Source organism: Leptodactylus fuscus, chromosome 1 (assembly GCF_031893055.1).
Source record: "Leptodactylus fuscus isolate aLepFus1 chromosome 1, aLepFus1.hap2, whole genome shotgun sequence".
In the NCBI taxonomy this organism is placed as follows: Eukaryota; Metazoa; Chordata; class Amphibia; order Anura; family Leptodactylidae; genus Leptodactylus; species Leptodactylus fuscus.
The window spans coordinates 306729462-306753128 of NC_134265.1; the positions used below are offsets into that span (position 1 = coordinate 306729462).

Here is a 23667-nt window from a genome sequence, read left to right on the forward strand (position 1 = left end):
AAAAAAAAGAATTAATTGTGATTAGAGAAATGCATCCAAATAACACACATCATATCAACACATATATAATAACGTAACACATCTCCATTATATATTATAGAATATGCAGTGCAATATTATAAAAAAAATGGTACCTTGTAATGTTAGATAATGCAAGTTGTCATTTCCAATCCAGAATTCGCCCATTGATGTAGTGAAATCGCCAAAGCCTTGTTTGTAGTCATTCCAATTCCTCAATGAAAATATGAACACAGAATTATGAAAGAGAATGTCAGAACATTTTACTACATTAGCTCTACATTGTTTGATATTGTTTGTGTAAGCCGATGGCTGGTCAGGTAATGGAGGGGGTGTACATCTCACCCAGACTACTCAGATGGGTGAGATGAGAAAACTCCAGAAAGAACGTTTGTTCTCAGCAGACAACTTTCGTGTGCTGAGCATTTTGGTAAATGCTCAGTATTGGGTTGGATTTTTAGGAATGGCAGGTAGGTTTGGTAGTGGGAACTGTCATTCCACCCCCCTCCAATCCACACTTTGGGGATGTTCCGGTAGCGACTCAGCTGCAGAGATTCTGCTCATCAAAGGAGGCTTAAGAAGTCAGATCCAGCAGCAATACTTTGGCAGAGCTTGGCTGGAGATACAACACAGAGAGGTCATATTTTTGGAGCTGTGTCCTGAATGATTCTACTGGCTTATGATTTCTGTTATTCTAGGTGAGGTAACTAGAGATGAGCGAACACTAAAATGTTCGAGGTTCGAAATTCGAATCGAACAGCCGCTCACTGTTCGTGTGTTCGAACGGGTTTCGAACCCCATTATAGTCTATGGGGAACATATACTCGTTAAGGGGGAAACCCAAATCCGTGTCTGGAGGGTCACCAAGTCCACTATGACACCACAGGAAATGATGCCAACACCTCTGGAATGACACTGGGACAGCAGGGGAAGCATGTCTGGGGGCATCTAACACACCAAAGACCCTCTATTACCCCAACATCACAGCCTAACAACTACACACTTTACACACTCAATACCACCTCTCTGACAGTAGGAAAACACCTTGAAACATGTGTATTTGGCACTTGCAGTGAGGAGAGCTTGTCACCAGCAGTGAATTTGGCCCTTGTAGTAAGTTGAGGTTGGCACCAACATTTGTTTTGAAAATCAGGGTGGATTGAGCCTCTAACCAGCAGAGTTTGGGCAAATTCATGGTGGAGGGAGCCTCTAAAAACCCCAGTTTGGACCAATTCATGGTGGAGGGAGCCTCTAAAAACCCCAGTTTGGACCAATTCATGGTGGAGGGAGCCTCTAAAAAACCCAGTTTGGACCAATTCATGGTGGAGGGAGCCTCTAAACAGCCCAGTTTGGACCAATTCATGGTGGAGGGAGCCTCTAAACAGCCCAGTTTGGGCAAATTCATGGTGGAGGGAGCCTCTAACCAGCCCAGTTTGGGCAAATTCATGGTGGAGGGAGCCTCTAAACAGCCCAGTTTGGGCAAATTCATGGTGGAGGGAGCCTCTAAAAACCCCAGTTTGGACCAATTCATGGTGGAGGGAGCCTCTAACCAGCCCAGTTTGGGCAAATTCATGGTGGAGGGAGCCTCTAAAAACCCCAGTTTGGACCAATTCATGGTGGAGGGAGCCTCTAAAAACCCCAGTTTGGACCAATTCATGGTGGAGGGAGCCTCTAAAAAACCCAGTTTGGACCAATTCATGGTGGAGGGAGCCTCTAAACAGCCCAGTTTGGGCAAATTCATGGTGGAGGGAGCCTCTAAAAACCCCAGTTTGGACCAATTCATGGTGGAGGGAGCCTCTAAAAACCCCAGTTTGGACCAATTCATGGTGGAGGGAGCCTCTAAAAAACCCAGTTTGGACCAATTCATGGTGGAGGGAGCCTCTAACCAGCCCAGTTTGGACCAATTCATGGTGGAGGGAGCCTCTAAAAACCCCAGTTTGGACCAATTCATGGTGGAGGGAGCCTCTAAACAGCCCAGTTTGGACCAATTCATGGTGGAGGGAGCCTCTAAAAACCCCAATTTGGACCAATTCATGGTGGAGGGAGCCTCTAACCAGCCCAGTTTGGACCAATTCATGGTGGAGGGAGCCTCTAACCAGCCCAGTTTGGGCAAATTCATGGTGGAGGGAGCCTCTAAAAACCCCAATTTGGACCAATTCATGGTGGAGGGAGCCTCTAAACAGCCCAGTTTGGGCAAATTCATGGTGGAGGGAGCCTCTAAAAACCCCAGTTTGGACCAATTCATGGTGGAGGGAGCCTCTAAAAAACCCAGTTTGGACCAATTCATGGTGGAGGGAGCCTCTAACCAGCCCAGTTTGGACCAATTCATGGTGGAGGGAGCCTCTAAAAACCCCAGTTTGGACCAATTCATGGTGGAGGGAGCCTCTAAACAGCCCAGTTTGGACCAATTCATGGTGGAGGGAGCCTCTAAGAACCCCAATTTGGACCAATTCATGGTGGAGGGAGCCTCTAACCAGCCCAGTTTGGACCAATTCATGGTGGAGGGAGCCTCTAACCAGCCCAGTTTGGGCAAATTCATGGTGGAGGGAGCCTCTAAAAACCCCAATTTGGACCAATTCATGGTGGAGGGAGCCTCTAAACAGCCCAGTTTGGGCAAATTCATGGTGGAGGGAGCCTCTAAAAACCCCAGTTTGGACCAATTCATGGTGGAGGGAGCCTCTAAAAACCCCAGTTTGGACCAATTCATGGTGGAGGGAGCCTCTAAAAAACCCAGTTTGGGCAAATTCATGGTGGAGGGAGCCTCTAACCAGCCCAGTTTGGACCAATTCATGGTGGAGGGAGCCTCTAAAAACCCCAATTTGGACCAATTCATGGTGGAGGGAGCCTCTAAACAGCCCAGTTTGGGCAAATTCATGGTGGAGGGAGCCTCTAAAAACCCCAGTTTGGACCAATTCATGGTGGAGGGAGCCTCTAAAAACCCCAGTTTGGACCAATTCATGGTGGAGGGAGCCTCTAAAAACCCCAGTTTGGACCAATTCATGGTGGAGGGAGCCTCTAAACAGCCCAGTTTGGGCAAATTCATGGTGGAGGGAGCCTCTAAAAACCCCAGTTTGGACCAATTCATGGTGGAGGGAGCCTCTAAAAACCCCAGTTTGGACCAATTCATGGTGGAGGGAGCCTCTAAAAACCCCAGTTTGGACCAATTCATGGTGGAGGGAGCCTCTAAAAAACCCAGTTTGGACCAATTCATGGTGGAGGGAACCTCTAACCAGCCCAGTTTGGACCAATTCATGGTGGAGGGAGCCTCTAAACAGCCCAGTTTGGGCAAATTCATGGTGGAGGGAGCCTCTAACCAGCCCAGTTTGGACCAATTCATGGTGGAGGGAGCCTCTAAAAACCCCAGTTTGGACCAATTCATGGTGGAGGGAGCCTCTAAAAACCCCAGTTTGGACCAATTCATGGTGGAGGGAGCCTCTAAAAACCCCAGTTTGGACCAATTCATGCTGGAGGGAGCCTCTAAACAGCCCAGTTTGGACCAATTCATGGTGGAGGGAGCCTCTAAAAACCCCAATTTGAACCAATTCATGGTGGAGGGAGCCTCTAACCAGCCCAGTTTGGACCAATTCATGGTGGAGGGAGCCTCTAACCAGCCCAGTTTGGGCAAATTCATGGTGGAGGGAGCCTCTAAAAACCCCAATTTGGACCAATTCATGGTGGAGGGAGCCTCTAAACAGCCCAGTTTTGGCAAATTCATGGTGGAGGGAGCCTCTAAAAACCCCAGTTTGGACCAATTCATGGTGGAGGGAGCCTCTAACCAGCCCAGTTTGGGCAAATTCATGGTGGAGGGAGCCTCTAACCAGCAGAGTTGTGGGAAAGCAGGGTGGAGGGAGCCTCTAACCAGCAGAGTTGGTGGAAATCAGGGTGGAGGGAGCCTCTAACCAGCAGAGTTGGGGGAAATCATGTTGGAGGGAGCCTAGTATTAGCAGAATTGTGCAACGCTTATGGTGGATGAGTATGAGGATGCGGAGGAATTGGAGAGGTTGAGTACGGACATGGAGTTTCATGTTGGGGTGCTTTACACAGGTGGGCACAAAAATGAAGGCTCTATCCAGTGGTGGTTCATTTTTATCAAAGTGAGCCGGTCGGCACTCTCAGCTGACAGACGGGTGCGCTTGTCAGTGATGATGCCACCGGCTGCACTGAACACCCTCTCAGATAGGACGCTGGCGGCAGGACAGGACAGCACCTCCAAGGCATATAGGGCAAGTTCAAGCCACAGGTCCAACTTCGACACCCAATACGTGTAGGGCGCAGAGGGGTCGGAGAGGACAGGGCTGTGGTCGGAAAGGTATTCCCGCAACATGCGCCTATACTTCTCACGCCTGGTGACACTAGGAACCTCTGTGGCGGCACTTTGGCGAGGGGGTGCCATCAAGGTGTCCCAGACCTTAGACAGTGTGTCCCTCGTTTGTGTGGACCGGTGAGAACTTGGTCGCCTACTGGAGGAACTGCCCTCCCTGCCGCCAACGTCACATGCTGGAAACATCTCCATCATATTCTGCACCAATTGCCTGTGGCAAGCATTGATGCGATTGGCCCTCCCCTCTACCGGAATAAAAGACGAGATGTTGTTTTTATACCGGGGGTCAAGGATAGCAAAGATCCAGTACTGGTTGTCCTCCATGATTTTGACAATACGCTTGTCGGTTGTAAAGCACCCCAACATGAACTCAGCCATGTCTGCCACAGTGTTAGTTGGCATGACTCCTCTGGCCCCACCGGAAAGTTCAGTCTCCATTTCCTCCTCATCCTCCATGTCTACCCATCCGCGCTGCAACAATGGGACGATTCGAAGTTGCCCGGAAGCCTCCTGTATCACCATCACATCATCGGACAACTCTTCTTCCTCCTCCTCCTCCTCCTCCTCCTCCTCCATTAAACGCGATGAAGCGGACAGATGTGTGGACCTACTCTCCAGCTGTGACGGATCGGATGCTATCCCTGACTCCTCTGTGTGATCTGAGTTATCCCTGATGTCAATCAGGGATTCTCTCAGAACACACAAGAGCGGGATTGTAAGGCTCACCATCGCATCCTCAGAGCTCACCCTCCTTGTGGACTCCTCAAACACCCGTAGGATGTCACAAAGGTCTCTCATCCATGGCCACTCATGGATGAGAAACTGAGGCAGCTGACTTTGTGGCACCCTAGGGTTTTGTAGCTGGTATTCCATCAAAGGTCTCTGCTGCTCAACCACTCTATTCAACATCTGAAACGTTGAGTTCCAGCGTGTGGGGACGTCGCACAAAAGCCGGTGTTGTGGCACATGCAGGCGTTGCTGGAGAGATTTTAAGCTAGCAGCGGCTACTGTCGACTTGCGAAAGTGGGCGCACATGCGCCGCACTTTCACCAGTAGCTCTGGAACATTGGGGTAGCTCTTTAGGAAACGTTGCACCACTAGGTTGAAGACGTGGGCCAGGCATGGAACATGTTGGAGTCCGGCAAGCTCCAGAGCTGCTACCAGGTTCCGGCCGTTATCACAAACGACCATGCCTGGGCCCAGGTGCAGCGGCTCAAACCATATTGCCGTCTCATCGAGGAGGGCATCCCTCACCTCGGAGGCAGTGTGCTGTCTGTCCCCCAAGCTGATCAGCTTCAGCACAGCCTGCTGACGTCTACCAACGCCAGTGCTGCAACGTTTCCAACTCGTAGCTGGGGTCAATCTAACAGCGGAGGAGGAGGCGGTGGCGGAGGAGGAGGCGGTGGCGGAGGAGGAGGCGGTAGAGGAGGAGGAGGAGGGGGGTGTTCTTCTCGTGTCCCTGCCAGGAATGTTAGGCAGGGAGACGAGGTACACCGGGCCAGTTTGGGAAGCAGTCCCAGCCTCAACTACATTCACCCAGTGTGCCGTCAGTGAAATGTAGCGTCCCTGTCCGCATGCACTTGTCCACGCGTCGGTGGTCAAGTGGACCTTTGTGCAAAGCGCGGAACTAAGGGCCCGCCTGATGTTGAGTGACACGTGCTGGTGCAAGGCGGGGACGGCACACCGGGAGAAGTAGTGACGGCTAGGGACGGCATAGCGAGGTGCCGCAGTTGCCATCAGGTCCAGGAAGGCGGGAGTTTCAACAAGCCGGAACGCCAACATCTCCTGGGCCAGCAGTTTAGCGATGTTGGCGTTCAAGGCTTGCGCGTGTGGGTGGTTAGCAGTGTATTTCTGCCGCCGCTCCAATGTCTGAGAGATGGTGGGTTGTTGTAAAGAAGCGCCTGATGGTGCCTTTGATGGTGCAGGAGAAGGAGATAAGACAGGAACAGGGGAGGATGAGGGAGAAGTCAACAAAGTGGCGGAGGCAGATGAAGTGGTGTCCTGGCTCGTCCTCTGGAGTGCATCGCCAGCACAGTCAGCAGTGGCAGTGGCAGAGGCAGTGGCAGAGGCAGTGGCAGTGGCGTGAACGGCAGGCGGCCTTTGTCCTGCCGTTGCTGCCTGCCACTGATTCCAGTGCTTGGATTCCAAATGACGGCGCATTGAAGTGGTGGACAGGTTGCTCTTCTCAGAGCCCCTAATCAATTTTGAGAGGCAAATTGTGCAGACAAGACTATATCTGTCCTCGGCGCATTCCTTGAAAAAACTCCACACCTTCGAGAAACGTGCCCTCGAGGTGGGAGTTTTTCGGGGCTGGGTACGAACTGGAACATCTTGGGAGATTCTGGGTGTGGCCTGGCTTCGCCTAAGCTGCTGACCTCTGCCTCTGCCTCTAGGTACCCTTTTTGGTGCTGCACTTGCCTCAACATCCACACTACTTTCCCCGCTTGACATCCCCCCTGTCCAGGTCGGGTCAGTGTCCTCATCATCCACCACTTCCTCTTCCAACTCCTGTCTCATCTCCTCCTCCCGCACAATGCGCCGGTCAACTGGATGCCCTGACGGCAACTGCGTCACATCATCGTCGATGAGGGTGGGTTGCTGGTCATCCACCACCAAATCGAACGGAGATGGAGGAGACTCTAGTGTTTGAGCATCTGGACACAGATGCTCCTCTGTTAGGTTCGTGGAATCGTGACGTGGAGAGGCAGGTTGAGGGACAATGAAAGAAGCGGAGAACAGCTCTGGGGAGCAGGGACAGTTGGGGTTATTGTTCTGTGAAGCTTGGGAATTTTGGGAGGAAGGAGGACAAGACTGTTGGGTAATAGGAGGAGAGGAGGCAGAGTCTGACTGGCTGCTGGACAATGTGCTGTAAGCGTTCTCTGACAGCCATTGCAAGACCTGTTCCTGGTTCTCGGGCCTACTAAGGTTTGTACCCTGCAGTTTAGTTAATGTGGCAAGCAACCCTGGCACTGTGGAGTGGCGCAATGCTTGCTTCCCCACAGGAGTAGGCACGGGACGCCCTGTGGCTTCACTGCTACCTTGCTCCCCAGAACCATTCCCCCGACCTCGCCCACGGCCTCGTCCACGTCCCTTTCCGGGAGCCTTGCGCATTTTGAATTCCCAGTTAGAAATTGGCACTATATACCAGTAGCAAAAATTGTGGGTGCACGTAACCCCAATATATTCTTTGAATTCCCAGTCAGACAATGGCACTATATACCAGTAGCAAGAAATGAGGGTATTTATAACCCCAATATATTCTTTGAATTACCAGTCAGAAACTGGCACTATATACCAGTAGCAAGAAATGAGGGTATTTATAACCCCAATATATTCTTTGAATTCCCAGTCAGAAACTGGCACTATATGGCAGTAGCAAGAAATGAGGGTATTTATAACCCCAATATATTCTTTGAATTCCCAGTCAGACAATGGCACTGTATACCAGTAGTAAAAATTGTGGGTGCACGTAACCCCAATATATTCTTTGAATTACCAGTCAGAAACTGGCACTATATGGCAGTAGCAAGAAATGAGGGTATTTGTAACCCCAATATATTCTTTGAATTCCCAGTCAGAAACTGGCACTGTATACCAGTAGTAAAAATTGTGGGTGCACGTAACCCCAATATATTCTTTGAATTCCCAGTCAGAAACTGGCACTATATGGCAGTAGCAAGAAATGAGGGTATTTATAACCCCAATATATTCTTTGAATTCCCAGTCAGAAACTGGCACTGTATACCAGTAGTAAAAATTGTGGGTGCACGTAACCCCAATATATTCTTTGAATTCCCAGTCAGACAATGGCACTATATGGCAGTAGCAAAAATAGTGGGTGTATATAGCCCCAATTCTATTGCTAGGGGACTTGCAGGGTATTTCTGGGGTGAAGGTGGGGGGGCACACCGTTGGAACGGGTATCGGGGGTATATATCGGGTATACGGGAATACACTGACAGTGTATTCCATTCAGGATCCTGGGAAAGCTGGGTTGCGGCGATTGAGCCCGTCAGTGCCACGTTACACTGACAAGCTTCTCCCTGGAATTTAGCTCTTATAAGAGCTGTTGGTTGTCTTCTCCTTCCTATCCTAGCCTGTCCCTGCCTACCCAGAATCTAAGCCCTAGCTAGCTGGACGGAAACCTCCGTCCTCGGTGAATTGCAAGCTCAGAATGACGCGAACCTGGGCGGCGCTATTCTTTTAAATTAGAGGTCACATGTTTTCGGCAGCCAATGGGTTTTGCCTACTTTTCTCAACGTCACCGGTGTCGTAGTTCCTGTCCCACCTACCCTGCGCTGTTATTGGAGCAAAAAAGGCGCCAGGGAAGATGGGAGGGGAATCGAGTAATGGCGCACTTTACCACGCGGTGTTCGATTCGATTCGAACATGCCGAACAGCCTAATATCCGATCGAACATGAGTTCGATAGAACACTGTTCGCTCATCTCTAGAGGTAACCTATTCTATGTTTAGTTAGAGCCTAGCTGGGTATTTATTTTTGTATTGTTTCCTTTTGTTGCTGCACTACCTTTTTGAGTGAAAATAAACTCTACCTTTGTTTTGGACTAAAGAAACTGGACTTGTGTGTCTATGCCACCCCACCTAGCAACCCCAGACCCTGACATTTGATATTGTTTACCCTCTTGTCCATTGGGCTGGGAATCCAGTACAGAGTCTCCTTTTGGGTCCCTGGTAACTTTCTGCCTGCACATGAGCCAATAACTGGCTGAGCACTAATTCTCCATTCGAAAAGAACATCACTCCTCGGCTAGTGCTTGTCTGGCACACTCGTGTGTGCAAAAAGACAGGGGACCTGAATAGACTCTCTACTTGATCCTGGGGCGAACAGACAGGTGAGTATATAGTATTTGATATTTTAAGCCTCTCTATGGGAACAAAAAGAACTGGAACACCCCTTTAAAGCTCTAAACAAATGTAATAATTACCTTTTAAAGTTCTGACTTCCATCAGAGCGTCTCTGAAAGACTGTCCATCCCCCTCCCTCGGACATGTCACAGAATACAGAGAATGAGGTGTTGCTCTGTAGGGGTTTAATCTTATAGAATCCACTCTGTTTATGGCCATCATTGTAGATCTCTCCACAGTCTGTTAAAAAAGCCACAAACAAACAATAATTGTAATTACTGTATATAGCATTTCATTTACTGATTTATTTCAATTAGTTCATGCTGGAGTAGTTAGTCATAGCAGCAAGTCTGATTCCAATTCCTTTTGCTGAGAGACCACTATAAAGATTGAAATTATACTCCACTGGTCTTTTGTACAAGTTAAACTGCCTCCACGCTGTATACCGTATATATTTATATAGTTGCTGCTGTGTCAGCATTGTGGCTATATACATGTATTCTAAGCACATCTGTGAGCTCTGCAATGATATCAATGGTGATGGCTGCAGCAAACTGTAGTATCTAATTGTAGGTAGGTAGCCAGTAAACAAAATGGTGGGGGAGCCACTGGATCATCTGTGTGACTACTGTTGAGGTGAGTATTGTTGGATTCTTATTTTACTACTTAAAGGGGCTCTATCATTGGGAAAAGTCATTTTAACTAGGCACATACTGTACTTGCATAGCCTTTAGAAAGGCTATTCCACACCTACCTTTTGTATATTAATCCCCTTAGTGGTTTTTGAATGAGTCCGTTTTTATCCATATGCTAATTAGCCTCCAGTGAGCACCGGAAGTCTCAGCGAGCACTCTCTGCTGTGTGTGTGTGAGAGAGCAGGGAAGGCTGAAGAGTCAGCAGCAGCCTGTGCTGTACATACAGCAGACAGTACTCAATGAGACTTCCTGTGCATGCTGGAAGCTAATTAACATATAGATAAAAACGGGCTCATTCAAAAACCACTGAGGCAATTTACATACAAAAATTATCTGTCGAATAGCCTTTCTAAAGGCTATGCATGTATGTGCTTAGTTAAAAATGACTTTTCCCAATGACAGAGCCCCTTTAAATTACAATAGTTTTCATCTTTTGGTAATAAATGTGTAGAATGCATTTCAGGTGATATTATTCAATCATGATGGGGAGTGTGGCCTAACTGGACAACCTCAGTCCATATGTCCTGCTATTACATATGGATTCTATAGAGTGGGTCTTTATAAGCCACAATGGGGAGAAGCCAAAAGTAGGAGTATAATATTTTGGTCAAAGTAATGTAAAGATTAATGTGTTTTGCAGGACTTATTAATGGATAACCTTAGGGTAGATCTTAAATTAAAGATGGACAGGGGTCAGACACCTGGGTCCATGGCCGATCAGCTATTTGAAGTGTCTGCAGTGTTTGGATGAGTGCTCCAGCCTCCTCAGTACTTCCGAAGTTAGAGCCGTATATTTGTGCTGCGGAACTGCATGGTATTCCTATTCGGCCTATTTGCTTGAATGGGACTGAGCTGCAATCAGGCCATGTGACTGATCGTGACATCAAATGGCTTGTGAAAAATAATTATCTCTCTGGGACCACTGCTGCCGCTTCAAATAGCTAGACTATGGTGATCCCCGATGTCAGAAGCCCATGGTTATTAAATTGATGATATAAGGACAGGTCATCAATTAAAAAGTCCTGGAAAGCACCTTTAAGAAAGCCTTACCTGCATATGTTCTTTTGTCCCCAAGGTCAATAGCTACCATATCGTCTCCTCGGTCCATGAACTGAAGCTCCTTTTCTCGTAACAGATTCTCAATTTTTATTTGTTGTAATTTTGTTTGGTGCTCGAGAAGTCTCACTTGGGCCTTCAGCCTTAGCTGTTCTTGCATACACTCGTCCAAAGCCTTGGAAAAAGCAACCAATGTACATATGTTAATATAATGCGTAAAAGAAAATATAACAGTTGCAATTCAGGTTGTTGGATTCTGGTCCTAACCTTAAGGCTAGAGCCCATTGTGGCATAAACGTTGCCGGATTCTCATGGCAGAAACGCTGCTGGTATTTTACAGTCACTGTGTAGTGGAGGGGATTCTAGCGAATCTCATCCCCACAGTGCGGAAAAATACGCGCTTTGATGGGTTTTGGAAATTGCCGCCTCCTCACAGACGAGCCTCCGGCAGAACCAGCGTTGATTGGCCGAATGCTGTACACTGGCCAGTCAACGCTGGTCAATGCATTCCTATGAGAGCTGGCAACTTGCAGTTACGAAGTAGCTTACTTTTTCTCATATTCCTATGATAAAAAGTCTGCTCCTTCGTAACAGCAAGCTGCCAGCTCTCCCGACTAGCAAGGACGAGCCTGCTGCAGAACCAGCGTTGATTAGCCGAATGCTATAGCATTCAGCCAATCAACGCTGGTTCTGAATCGAATATTTACGGCGAATAGCTAATAGTATTCGATAGAGTACGAATATTTCGAATACAGTAGTATTCGATCGAATACTACTCGCTCATCTCTAGTTGAATCTTGATATTTTAGAAAATTGAAAACCCTATAGAAAAATTCCATGAAAAAGTCTTTCACAGCAGCAAAACATACATACTGTATGTACACTGCAAAATGTACTTGCCGCTGGAAACAGAATTGTGTAAGGTGGACAGATGACACAGAATTTTAAACTTTTTGGTCACGCTTGCCATTGTCCCATTTTGCAATAAAGGGAACTACCTACAGAGACAGGACCCTGATACTGCCAAATACAGTGAATTGTAGATACCTTGGGGTAGTTTTGCTGCTACTGATCCGTGAGAACATGGAAAACACTGGATCATTTGTGCAACTACTGTTGAGGTGAGTACTGTTAGATTCCTATTTTACTACCTCAATTGCAATTGTTTTCTTCTTTTGGTAATAAATGTGTAGAATAAATTTGAGGTGATATTATTCAATCATGAGGGGAAGTGGGGCCTAACTGGACAACCTCTGTCTATATGTCCTGATATACATATGGATGTTTTAGAAGGATCTTTATAAACCACCATGGAGAAATGCAAAAAATAGTAGGACTATAGTATGTTGGTCAAAGTAATGTGAAGATACTAGATTAAGGGGTTTTGAAGGACTTATTAATTGATGACCTTAGGATAGATTCTGAATCAAAGACAGACAGGGATGGGTCAGACATCTGGGTCCATGGCTGGATCAACTATTTGAAGTGGCTGCAACGTTTGGATGAGTACTTTTTCATGGTGAGTAATTTTGCTGAATCTTGATATTTTAGGAAATTGAAAAGCCCCTGGAAAACGTCCATGAAAAAGTCTGTCACATCAGCAAAAACCACATATGAACATCGCAAAATATACTTTACGCTGGAAATGGAATTGTGTAACGTGGACAAACCACACAATTTTACCTTTTTGGTCACTCTTCTCATTGTCACATTTTGCAATAAAGGGAATTACTTACAGAGACAGAACCCGGATATTGCCTTGGGGCTGTTTTGCTGCTACTAATCCATGAGAACATGGAAAACACAGGGCATAATGTCCCTGTACCAATACTTTATTTTTTTAACTTATATTTTTTCTTGTTAATAACTATGTAATTATGGTTTATTTTTTGGTTACATTTATATTATGTTTGTATTTAAAAAAAATCAATTAAAAAGAGATATAAAAGGGGAAACACGGTGGCTCAGTGGTTAGCACTGCAGCCTTGCAACGCTGGAGTCCTGGGTTTGAATCTGGCCAGGAACAACATCTGCAAGGAGTTTGTATGTTCTCCCTGTGTTTGCGTGGATTTCCTCCCATTCTATAAAGAGATACTGATAGGAAAACAAATGTACATTGTGATCCCTATATGGGGCTCACAACCCCATAAAAAAAGAGATATAAAAAAAGAAAGAAAATCCATAGCATAATTCCACTAAGTGCCAATAGATTCTAATCCTGGAGAGCGCCAAGGATTCTGGAGTTGGCTGCACTATTGGATCAACATGCAGCTTTGTCTGGAGTATATACTATGCTCAAAAGTGAAGAGATACCATTTTTTTTTTTTTTTTAAATCAACAATTGTCTTGTATCCTGTTATATTGGAGTTAATCCATAGAACTGTAAGCTTTTCTCATGAAGACATGCAGAGCTACCACCTCCACCAGCCTTTGACTGCCCCCTTACCATAAAGAATTATACCATCAATTACACGATAAAATCTATGCCACATGAACATTTTTATGTAAACTCTGTGACTTATACAATTCCTGATTAAAAACAGACGGTACAAAAATATGGCGACTTTTGAAATAAGCTACTTCTCAGGAATACAGAGCAGATGTGCAAATGGTACAAAGCCAAAAACTTCAAAACAGAGAATGAGGAAGTACACAGACTATCGGTGTCGACAAACTGTATTGCATCAATTGGGAAGTTAAATAAATACGTGCCACATGGAAAAAATATTATCACAACTTATTAATCTTTTTTAGTAAAATAGTTTATCTGCATAAAAAAGTTCTGAGTAATGAAAGATGATCTATTTATTGTAATAAATGGTAAATTACATATGCAGCATATCCAGATCCAGATCAGGGGCGTAACTTGAAGCTGTTGAGCCTCAGTGCAAAATTTATAATGGGGCCCCTATCTACCTTGTGCCATTTAGAACAATGCTATATTTTATGTGGCAGAGGAACCTCTCAGAGTCCAGGACTGGGATGTAACTTGAGGGGGTGCGGAGGGTGCAGTTGCATCGGGGGCCCAGGAGCATTAGGGGGTCCATAAGCACTGGCATCAGTATTGAGGGGGCCCATAAGCCAATGATACCCACAGATTACCCTAACCACACTAAGGTGGATTAAACTCCTTAGCACCCGTAACCATCACTATCAAGAATTCACTGTAGGGATAAGGTAAGGGGCCCCAAAAAAAGGTATCACCTGGGCCCTCAAGACTTTAGTTACACCACTGGTCTAGGACCAAGTAGAAACTGCTACCACTGCATACTTTATAACTACACCCCTGCTGGAGATATCTTTCCATTTATTAATCGGAATGCTCATAGGATCAGGGATACAGTTGGGGAAATGTATCAAAAAATGGTGTAACACAAAAATGAAGAATTTCCCCTTGATTTTATTTTGAAAGCATCACTGAAAAATGAGAGCTGGTTCCAATCTACCCAAATTATCCTTTAATGCCATAATGCCAAGTAGTTCACCCAAACACACATCTTACCATTGCTGGAAGAGCAAAGAGTATACTAATGAATACGACATAACACAAAAGGGAGTTCTTCATCGTGACAAACCTGGGAAGATAAGAAAACAATGAAGCATATTAGTGATGCAATATTAGTCAAAAATGATGATAATTATATATAAACTCACCTTAAGAAAACATATAATCAAATGTATTCATGATGGAAATAATCAAGAACAGTAACATAGAAGTAACATGGTTGAAGAGGTTGAATAAAGACACAATTCCATCAAATACAAAGTATAATCCTACCAAATGGATCCAGAAGAAGGCCATAAAGTGGACCCAGTTTCGATATTCAAGGAAAAAATTCCATTTCCAAATAAGACAATTGGGCTCATTTCCTATCCCAAAAACTTTAGTCCCCATAACCTATGATATGTTTGCTTTCAACAAGTCATTCAGTGTACTCCATGTACACATTGTCAATATCAGGAACACTTTCAATAGTCCATAGTCTACAGTCATGGCCAAAAGTTTTGAGAATGACACAAATCAAAAAATTTTCACATGATCTGCTGCCCTCTGGTTTTTATGTGTGTTTGTCAGATGTTTTTATCACATACAGAAATAGAATTGCAATCATATTATGAGTAACAAAAGCTTATATTGACAGTTAGAATGAGTTAATGCAGCAAGTCAATATTTGCAGTGTTGACCCTTCTTCTTCAGGACCTCTGCAATTCTCCCTGGCATGCTCTCAATCAACTTCTGGACCAAATCCTGACTGATAGCAGTCCATTCTTGCACAATCAATGCTTGCATTTTGTCAGAATTTGTAGGTCTTTGTTTGTCCACCCGTCTCTTGATGATTGACCACAAGTTCTCAATGGGATTAAGATCTGGGGAGTTTTCAGGCCATGGACCCAAAATCTCTATGTTTTGTTCCCTGAGCCATTTAGTTATCACCTTTGCTTTATGGCAAGGTGCTCCATCATGCTGGAAAAGGCATTGTTGATGGCCAAACTGCTCTTGGACGGTTGGGAGACGTTGATCTTGGAGGACATTCTGGTGCCATTCTTTATTCATGGCTGTGTTTTTAGGCAAAACTGTGAGAGAGCCGATTCCCTTGGCTGAGAAGCAACCCCACACATGAATGGTTTCAGGATGCTTTACAGTTGGCATGAGACAAGACTGGTGATAGCGCTCACCTCGTCTTCTCCGAATAAGCTGTTTTCCAGATGTCCCAAACAATCGAAAAGGGGATTAATCAGAGAAAATGACTTTACCCCAGTCCTCAGCAGTCCACTCCCTGTACCTTTTGCAGAATATCAGTCTGTCCCTGATGTTTTTTCTGGAGAGAAGTGGCTTCTTTGCTGCCCTCCTTGAGACCAGGCCTTGCTCCAAGAGTCTCCGCCTCACAGTGCGTGCAGATGCACTCACACCTGCCTGCTGCCATTCCTGAGCAAGCTCTGCACTGCTGGTAGCCCGATCCCGAGCACTTGCTGGTCTTTCTTGGGCGCCCTGGAGCCTTTTTGCCAACAATGGAACCTCTCTCCTTGAAGTTCTTGATGATGCGATAGATTGTTGACTGAGGTGCAATCTTTCTAGCTTCGATACTCTTCCCTGTTAGGCCATTTTTGTGCAGTGTAATGATGACTGCACGTGTTTCTTTAGACATAACCATGGTTAACAGAAGAGAAACAATGATGCCAAGCACCAGCCTCCTTTTAAAGTGTCCAGTGGTGTCATTCTTACTTAATCATGACAGATTGATCTCCAGCCCTGTCCTCATCAACACCCACACCTGTGTTAATGGAGCAATCACTGAAACGATGTTAGCTGGTCCTTTTAAGGCAGGGCTGCAATGATGTTGAAATGTGTATTGGGGGATAAAGTTCATTTTCTAGGCAAATATTGACTTTGCAAGTAATTGCTGTTAAGCTGATCACTCTTTATAACATTCTGGAGTATATGCAAATTGCCATTAGAAAAACTGAAGCAGTAGACTTTCTAAAAATTAATATTTGTATCATTCTCAAAACTTTTGGCCATGACTGTATACTAGAATATCCGACCTAGAAGGATATTTAGATTAATGTGACTTTATAAAGAGTCCTGAAGGAGCCACAAGAAGAAAAAGTGTGATTTGTAGCAGTTATCTTTCTGTCATGTCACAGGGGTGATATAACACATGAAAGGAGATTATAATAATATTAGAAAACGTCCCCACTTCTAATAGATTTTCTTTATTTTATCAGATATAAATGCTGTCCTTTGCTGCTCTCCATGAATGTACCACAAGTCTCATGTTCCAAGGCCATAAACCATGGAGGTAAGTAGATGGTACCATATAGTTACTTACTGGGAGTTACTTTCAGGGATCCAACAGAATAAAACTATAACTTTTCTACATGAATCTACATAATCTACATAAACACCATTCTTAAAATCTCACAAGAAATGCTGGACCCTAATGTTGAAGCCTGCATCTGCGTAGGTGGACACTTACACGTTAAAGGGGTTGTCTCATCACAAGGATCCTATCTATACTGCTTGTTAATGTGGATTTAAGACTTTTCCTAAATACACTGCTTCAGCAAAACTGCTTTGTTTGTCCACTATCTTACTTTATTCAATTCATTGTTGACACAGCCCTTGACTTATCTGCTCAAAAGTCAAGTGATGTATCTGCTGCTCTCAAAGGGGAGGGAGGAGGGGCTAAGTGCACGGGAGCGAGCCTGTGATTCTAGCTATTCCTGTGTCTACACCACGTGACCTAGCTCCCTGCTATCAGATAGGGGAGAGGAGCTGCTTTCATTTCTGAACTCGTCTTCTGTTCTCCTAGTTATCAGGCTAGCTAATTCAATTACAGAGACAGGCAGTCTCTGGATGTAACACAGAATGGAGTTGCTCCTGCCTGTACTTCATAGTCCAATATTGTGCATATAGTGTTGTTTGAGGACCTTTAATGACATCACAGGCCCTTCAGCGGCCCCAAAGGATCACACTATGTGGTGGGCGGAGCTACACTGTAATTTTGAGGCGGAGCTAAACAGCAGGTTGCACGTGAAACCCCGCCCACCAAATGACACAAGAAACCAGGAAGAAAGAAGATTTTACAGCAGTGAAGACTGGTGAGTATGCGACGTGGGAATACCCCTTTAAGGTATTCTATGTGAATCCTCCCATTAAGATTAATTTATTTACCTATTTTGCTTACTTATATAGCGCCATCATATTCCACAGCACTTTACAGACAGTCACTGTGACATATAGGGTTCACAATCTACATTCCCTATCAGTATGTGTGTGGAGTGTGGGAGAAAACTGGAGTATCCGGAGTAAAACCATACATACAAACTCCTTGCACATGTAGGCAGGATTCGACCTCAGGACTCCAGCGGTGCAAGGCTGCACATTCAACCAATGAGCCACTGTGCTGAGAGCAAATTAAAAATAATAAAAAATAAAGAAATAAAAAATTACTAAAAGTTTTTGGGATTACCATATATACGCGAGTACAAGCCGACCCAAATATAAGCCGAGGCCCCTAGTTTTACCGAAAAAAACTGGGAAAACTTATTGACACGAGTATAAGCTGATGGGGGGAAATGCAGCAGCTACGGAAAAATTTCAAAAATTAAAATGGTCGGAGTTTTTGTGTGCAGTAGTTGCTGGTAGCTGAGAAAGGTGAGGGGGTGTTTTGGTTGTCTGTCTGCCCCTTCCCTGAGCTTGAGGACTGTTTTTTTTTTTCCCCACCTTGGAATTCAGCCTGGCTGAATATAGGGTATCTGCAGTGCTCCTATTAACCCCTTCCCGACGGAACAGGAGCACTGCAGATACCCTATATTCAGTAGACACAGGATACCTAATGTGTTTGTGTTCCACAGTCATTTTCTACTTTTATATGTATTCTAAGGAAAGGAAGGATTTAGAAATTTTATTTATTTTACTTTTTATTATATTTTTTAAAGCTTTTTTTCCACTATTTTATGGGAAATTCTATACATTACTATTGCGGTTGGTCATAGACCCCCCCCCCCCCCAAGAAAAATAATAATAATAATTAATTTATTTATTTTTTGCTTGACTCTAGTATAAGCCAAGGGTTTGTTTTTTTTCAGCACAAAAACTGTGCTGAAAATCTCAGCTTATACTCAAGTATATGCAGTATCTCTTTTTCCCCAAATATATGAACTAAAAAAATCAACAACATTGTGTACTAAGTCCTTATGTACAATATAATGTTACATTTGACAACAGAAACCATTCTGTGTGCCAATGAACAATAATAAGGGACATCTGGAAAGGCAAATACTATAAAACACTCCTTATAAACTAAGTCACACATTAGACACACCACCCTTGCCCATGAGAGATGGCTGCTATGCTGGTCTGGTATCCAACAGAAGAGTAGCGACACCTGGGCCAAATCATGTGGGTGTGGTCTTCTCCAAACACATATGATTTCTATTAAAGTTAATTTTGCAATAGTCAAGTTTCAGACGTCATTGTTAGACCACAGTGTGTTTCTTCTAGGACTCAAGTGGCTAACACATGGTCTGAGGTAAGACGTTAACTCGGAATTATAGCATTTCTATAGAACTTTCATGGTTGATCAAGTTTCGACATGTATTTCATTTTATGACAATTAGTCATTTTCTTTTGAATTTGAGATTTTTTTATGTTGCAAAATTTGTATGCAATTTTGTAATCAAATTTCTCAATATTTTTAAAATGAGATATAAAAACTAGATACTACCTGTATATACTGTAGTTACAAAACGAATCATGATGTATTGTCCTAGCTTACTGAACATTTTGACATTTGTATTTGTAAGATTAAATAGGTTGTCCTGTGACCTATATTTAATAAAATTCAGGTGAAAACTGACTGTAGCAGTGAAATGTAAGCCACATAGAGTTCACCAGCATGGCCAGTAATGGTAACATGTCCATTGTAGGAGCAGGAAGAACAGGGCAGGGGACATAGATTGCATTGGAATATGAGGGTCAGGGGATCACTACGGTGAGTTTTACATCTTTTATTATTTTCTAAAATTATAAGCAGTTTTTTTTTTTTTTTAATTTATGGGACTGGACCACTACATGCTGTAGTGGCATAGTTTTACCATAAAGTGCCAGTTTTCTATATAATTTTTGGAAACTTGGCTTCTACAAGTGAAGTGCGTGGTTTCAGACCTAAAAACAGGGCAGCAACTTGTTAATGTGGCACAATACCATTAAGATGTTCTGGCACCCTAATTTTTACAAACTTTTATGAAAATAGATAAATATCTAGTTCAGCTGCTTATTGTTCTGTAACATAATATTGCGTTGTGCTGAGAGCATTATTAATGCTCAGTGTCATAATAGTACAGCACTGGAAATGTGCCTGCTACTTCACTTCTGCCAGGTTTCATCTGTATAATAAAGGAAGGACCTGGGATAAGGGGGCATTCACACGGAGAAAAATGGCGCTGATTCTGGCACGATAACTAGCCTAAGATTCAGCGCTGCAAAACAGAATCCCATTGACTTCAATGGGTTCTGTTTAACGCATGTAACACATTGAAATCAATGGGTTAAAAAGCCTCCCATTGATTTCAATGTGTTACGTGCGTTAAACAGAACCCATTGAAGTCAATGGGATTCTGTTTTGCAGCGCTGAATCTTAGGCTAGTTATCGTGCCAGAATCAGCTCTGCGTTACTACATGTGAATGCCCCTGAACTGCGGGTGTTGGAAAATACTCAGACTCTGGCAGAAGAACACTTCTGCTTCAGTTATCAATAGCAATCACAATATCTGGGTAGTTAGGGGGGTGGGAGCTGCCCTTCAGATTCCCTGCAGTGAGCTCACAGTGTGAGGGCAGGTTCACATCTGCACCCGGTCTCCGTTATGTGGGTTTCCGTCTTCTGCCCGAGAAACTAGACAGGAGATGGAAACCCGGTAGTCAGTGTTCGCCCATGAGCGTCTTCTGGTTTCCACGGCGAAACCGTTGTTTTGTTGTTTGTTTGTTTTTTTAAAAATGGTTTCGCCGCGGAGAGGCAGAAAACACTCACGGGTGGACACTTTGCAAACCCATTCAAATTAATGGTTTTGAAAACTGACTGCCGTTTTCCGTCTCCTGTCCAGTTTCTCAGGCAGAAGACTGAAACCTGCAAAGCGGAAATCGGGCGCAAGTGTGAACCCTCCCTTATGTTAGAATTCCAGGAGCAAATGTCAGTAAAGAGCAGAATCTAGCTCATAACAAAGAACACTACAACTAGCTGCTTAAATATTAGACAAGACTGAGACGTAGGCCTAGACATGCTAACGCTGGGTTCACACCAGCGTTCAGGTCTCCGCTTTCAGTTTCCGTCTTCTGAATGCAGAAGACGGAAACCTGTCATGCCGAGTCCGTCTGTGAGCGTTTTATGCTCTCCGCGGCGAAACCGTTTTTTTTAAAAACCGGACACAAATGTCTGACTCTGTGTTCAGTTAAAAAAAAAAAAACCGTTTAGCCGCGGAGAGCATAAAACGCTCACCGGCGCTCACGGCCAGACACTTTTCAAACCCATTCAAATGAATAGGTTTGAAAAATGCCGGCAGGTTTCCGTCACTTGCCCTGTTTTGGGCAGGAAATGGAAACCTGAAAGCGGAGACCTGGGGCGCAGATGTGAATGAGCCCTAAGCCTTCACAAGCACTAGCATCAAGGAAAGATGGAGTGGCTGAAGTTTGAGGGGTCTGAATTACCACCACCAGAAACCAAATCCAGAACCTATAATTAATTTACAGGGCAGATTTGAAACAGGAGAATAAATGTCCAGGCGAATGGTCAATACCAAAAGGTCACATCAGAGGTAAAATCAGGAGACAAAAAAATAAATATTCAATATAAGGCCGGGTTCACACGGAGTTACGTGCCGCGAGATTTGGCACGTAGACGCCGCGTGACCCTTTGCGTGCCGTACACGCTCCCATTGAGTTCAATGGGAGTGGGGAGCGTATGCGCCGCGCTAGTTTGCGGCCGTGAATAAATGCACGGCCGCAAATTAGCGCGGCGCATACGATCCCCGCTCCCATTGAACTCAATGGGAGCGTGTACGGCACGCAAAGGGTCACGCGGCGTACGTGGCGTACTCCGTGTGAACCCGGCCTAAAGCCAAGGTTCAGTTCAGATCAGGTCACATCAGAGGCAGAAACAAGAGACAAATGAATATATATGAATAAATGTATATATAATATGAATAAATATCAGAAACAAACCAAGAGAAAAAAGCAAAAGAAATGTTTTTTTTTTCATGTGCCCTAAACCCCAAAATCTATTTACACTTAAAAATGAACTCAGACCCCAAACCAGACTCCTAAGTAATTTTAGACCAAACCGCAAACTTAACTTAGACTCCTTCCAGTAGCATAACTAGGAATGGCAGGGCCCTGTGGCAACCTTTTGACAAGGAGCACTCCCTTGACCAACCCCCCCCCCTTTCCCGAAGACCTAGACTGCCTATTTCCCCCTAGCATTCCTGCACTCACTGTTATGCCCCATAGTGGTTCCTGCACACTGTATTATTGCCCCATAGCGGCCACTGCACACGGTATTATGCTCCATGGTGGCCCCTGCACACAGTATTATGCCCCAATGTGTACCACCCATGAACAAATTTTATACTCTGGAGTCTTTTCAGAGTATAATGATAGTGTTTTTGGGGATCGCAGGCCAGCAGTCTCACTTACCGGTCCCGACACCTGCTCACAGCCGCCTCCACAGAAGGGGAAACGCAGGCAGCTGTGAGCAGGAGCCAGGATTGGTAAGTAAATAGGGTCCATTACCTGCTGGAGTTACTTTAGCAGGTAACGGCCTATTAAAAAAAAACAATAAACCGGCAGCGGCTGCCGCCAGGCCCACTAATATCCTGGGCCCTGTGGCAGGTGCTACCTCTGATACCCCAGTAGTTTTATCCGATTCCTACATTCAAAAGAGATGTTGTACCTTTGGTAGAGGCCACCTAGGTCCTCCTGGATGGTGGATGACCCAAGCTATGTGTTGCAGGAGCCCTCCCTATAATCAAGCCTGCTCTTCACTATCATCTGTATAGGATTCAGTTAAGTGATTCATTCTCCTCTCTGGTCTTTCTACAGTAGGACACAAAAATCATTAAAGGAGTTGTCCAGGCAAAAATGGACAACCGTTTTAACTTTTAAATCAGCCGGGAGCTGCGAAAACTGAGCAGAAAACACACGGACCCCATTATAGTGTATGGGGTCCGTGGGTTTCCTTAGGTAGCTGCTTTTTAATGCGTATACGTTTCAGTTTGGGGCGGTTCCCGAGCGGACTCCCCGAACAGAATCCCGAACGCAGATGTGAACTGGGCCTTACATAGAAGTGAAACAAGCAGTTACCAGGAGAGAACACCACTGCTCTATTCACAGGGAACCAGGGCAGTGAATTTGGAGTCAGGACTTTTGATTTTGGACTCTACCTCCGGCTTCAAATTAAAAATGATTAAAATTAAAATGATTTATGCATAGTTTGTTGCATATTTACTTTCATAGGAATTTGACTATTTTAGCAAACAAGCCCTCTGACCTCTTGTGTCCCCCTACCTCCTTATAGATTGTAAGCTCTTGCGAGCATGGCCCTCACTCCTACAGTTTGATATGTTTATTTCTTTGTCACAATGTAATTTCTCATATTGTCTGCTCATGTGTCCTCTGATTTGTAAAGTGGTACGTAATATGTTGGCGCTATATTAATAAAGTTATTATTATTTATTAATCACTGGCTGTGGGAAAAGAGAGGAGTTGGAGTAGGTGATGTGGCCTGCTGACTCCACAGCCCTACACAGCACACTCATAGTCCCTGGTGGTCCAACCACTAGGAACCCCATTGATCACAAGAAAGGAGAGGAGTGTTAATAATAGGAAAACCCCTTTTATAAATTAAAGTAGTTGTCCTTTCAGGGCAGATAATACAGGCAGTGGCGTAACTAAAGTTTTATGGGCTCTGGTGCAATCTTCTGTCCGAGGGCCCCCACCTCATCCCTACAGAGAATTCTTGATAGTAATGGATATAGGTGCTAATGAACCTTAGTGTGGTTAGGGTAATCTGTGGGTCTCCTTGGTTTTTGGGCCAGATGGAAGCTGCAATCTCAATACTGATGCCAGCGCTTATGGGCCCCTTAAGACTCCTGTGCCCCGGTGCGACTGCACCCCCTCAAATTATGCCCCCTGAATACAGGAAGATATTAAAGA

At 44.7% G+C, this 23667-nt stretch overlaps 1 protein-coding gene across 2 annotated transcripts in view; it reads right to left on the reverse strand.

Annotated features, from left to right (window-relative positions):
- Nucleotides 1-23667, reverse strand: part of FGL1 (fibrinogen like 1) — a 38819-nt gene that overhangs the window by 11223 nt on the left and 3929 nt on the right. For both annotated transcript variants that reach the window (XM_075258789.1, XM_075258788.1), the window contains 4 exons: nucleotides 14461-14533; nucleotides 10953-11133; nucleotides 9288-9447; nucleotides 135-232 (listed from right to left, as the gene is read on the reverse strand). In XM_075258789.1, coding sequence (XP_075114890.1) covers nucleotides 135-232; nucleotides 9288-9447; nucleotides 10953-11133; nucleotides 14461-14523 — 502 coding nt within the window. In that variant the 5' untranslated portion in view covers nucleotides 14524-14533. The remainder of the gene's footprint in view (nucleotides 1-134; nucleotides 233-9287; nucleotides 9448-10952; nucleotides 11134-14460; nucleotides 14534-23667) is intronic.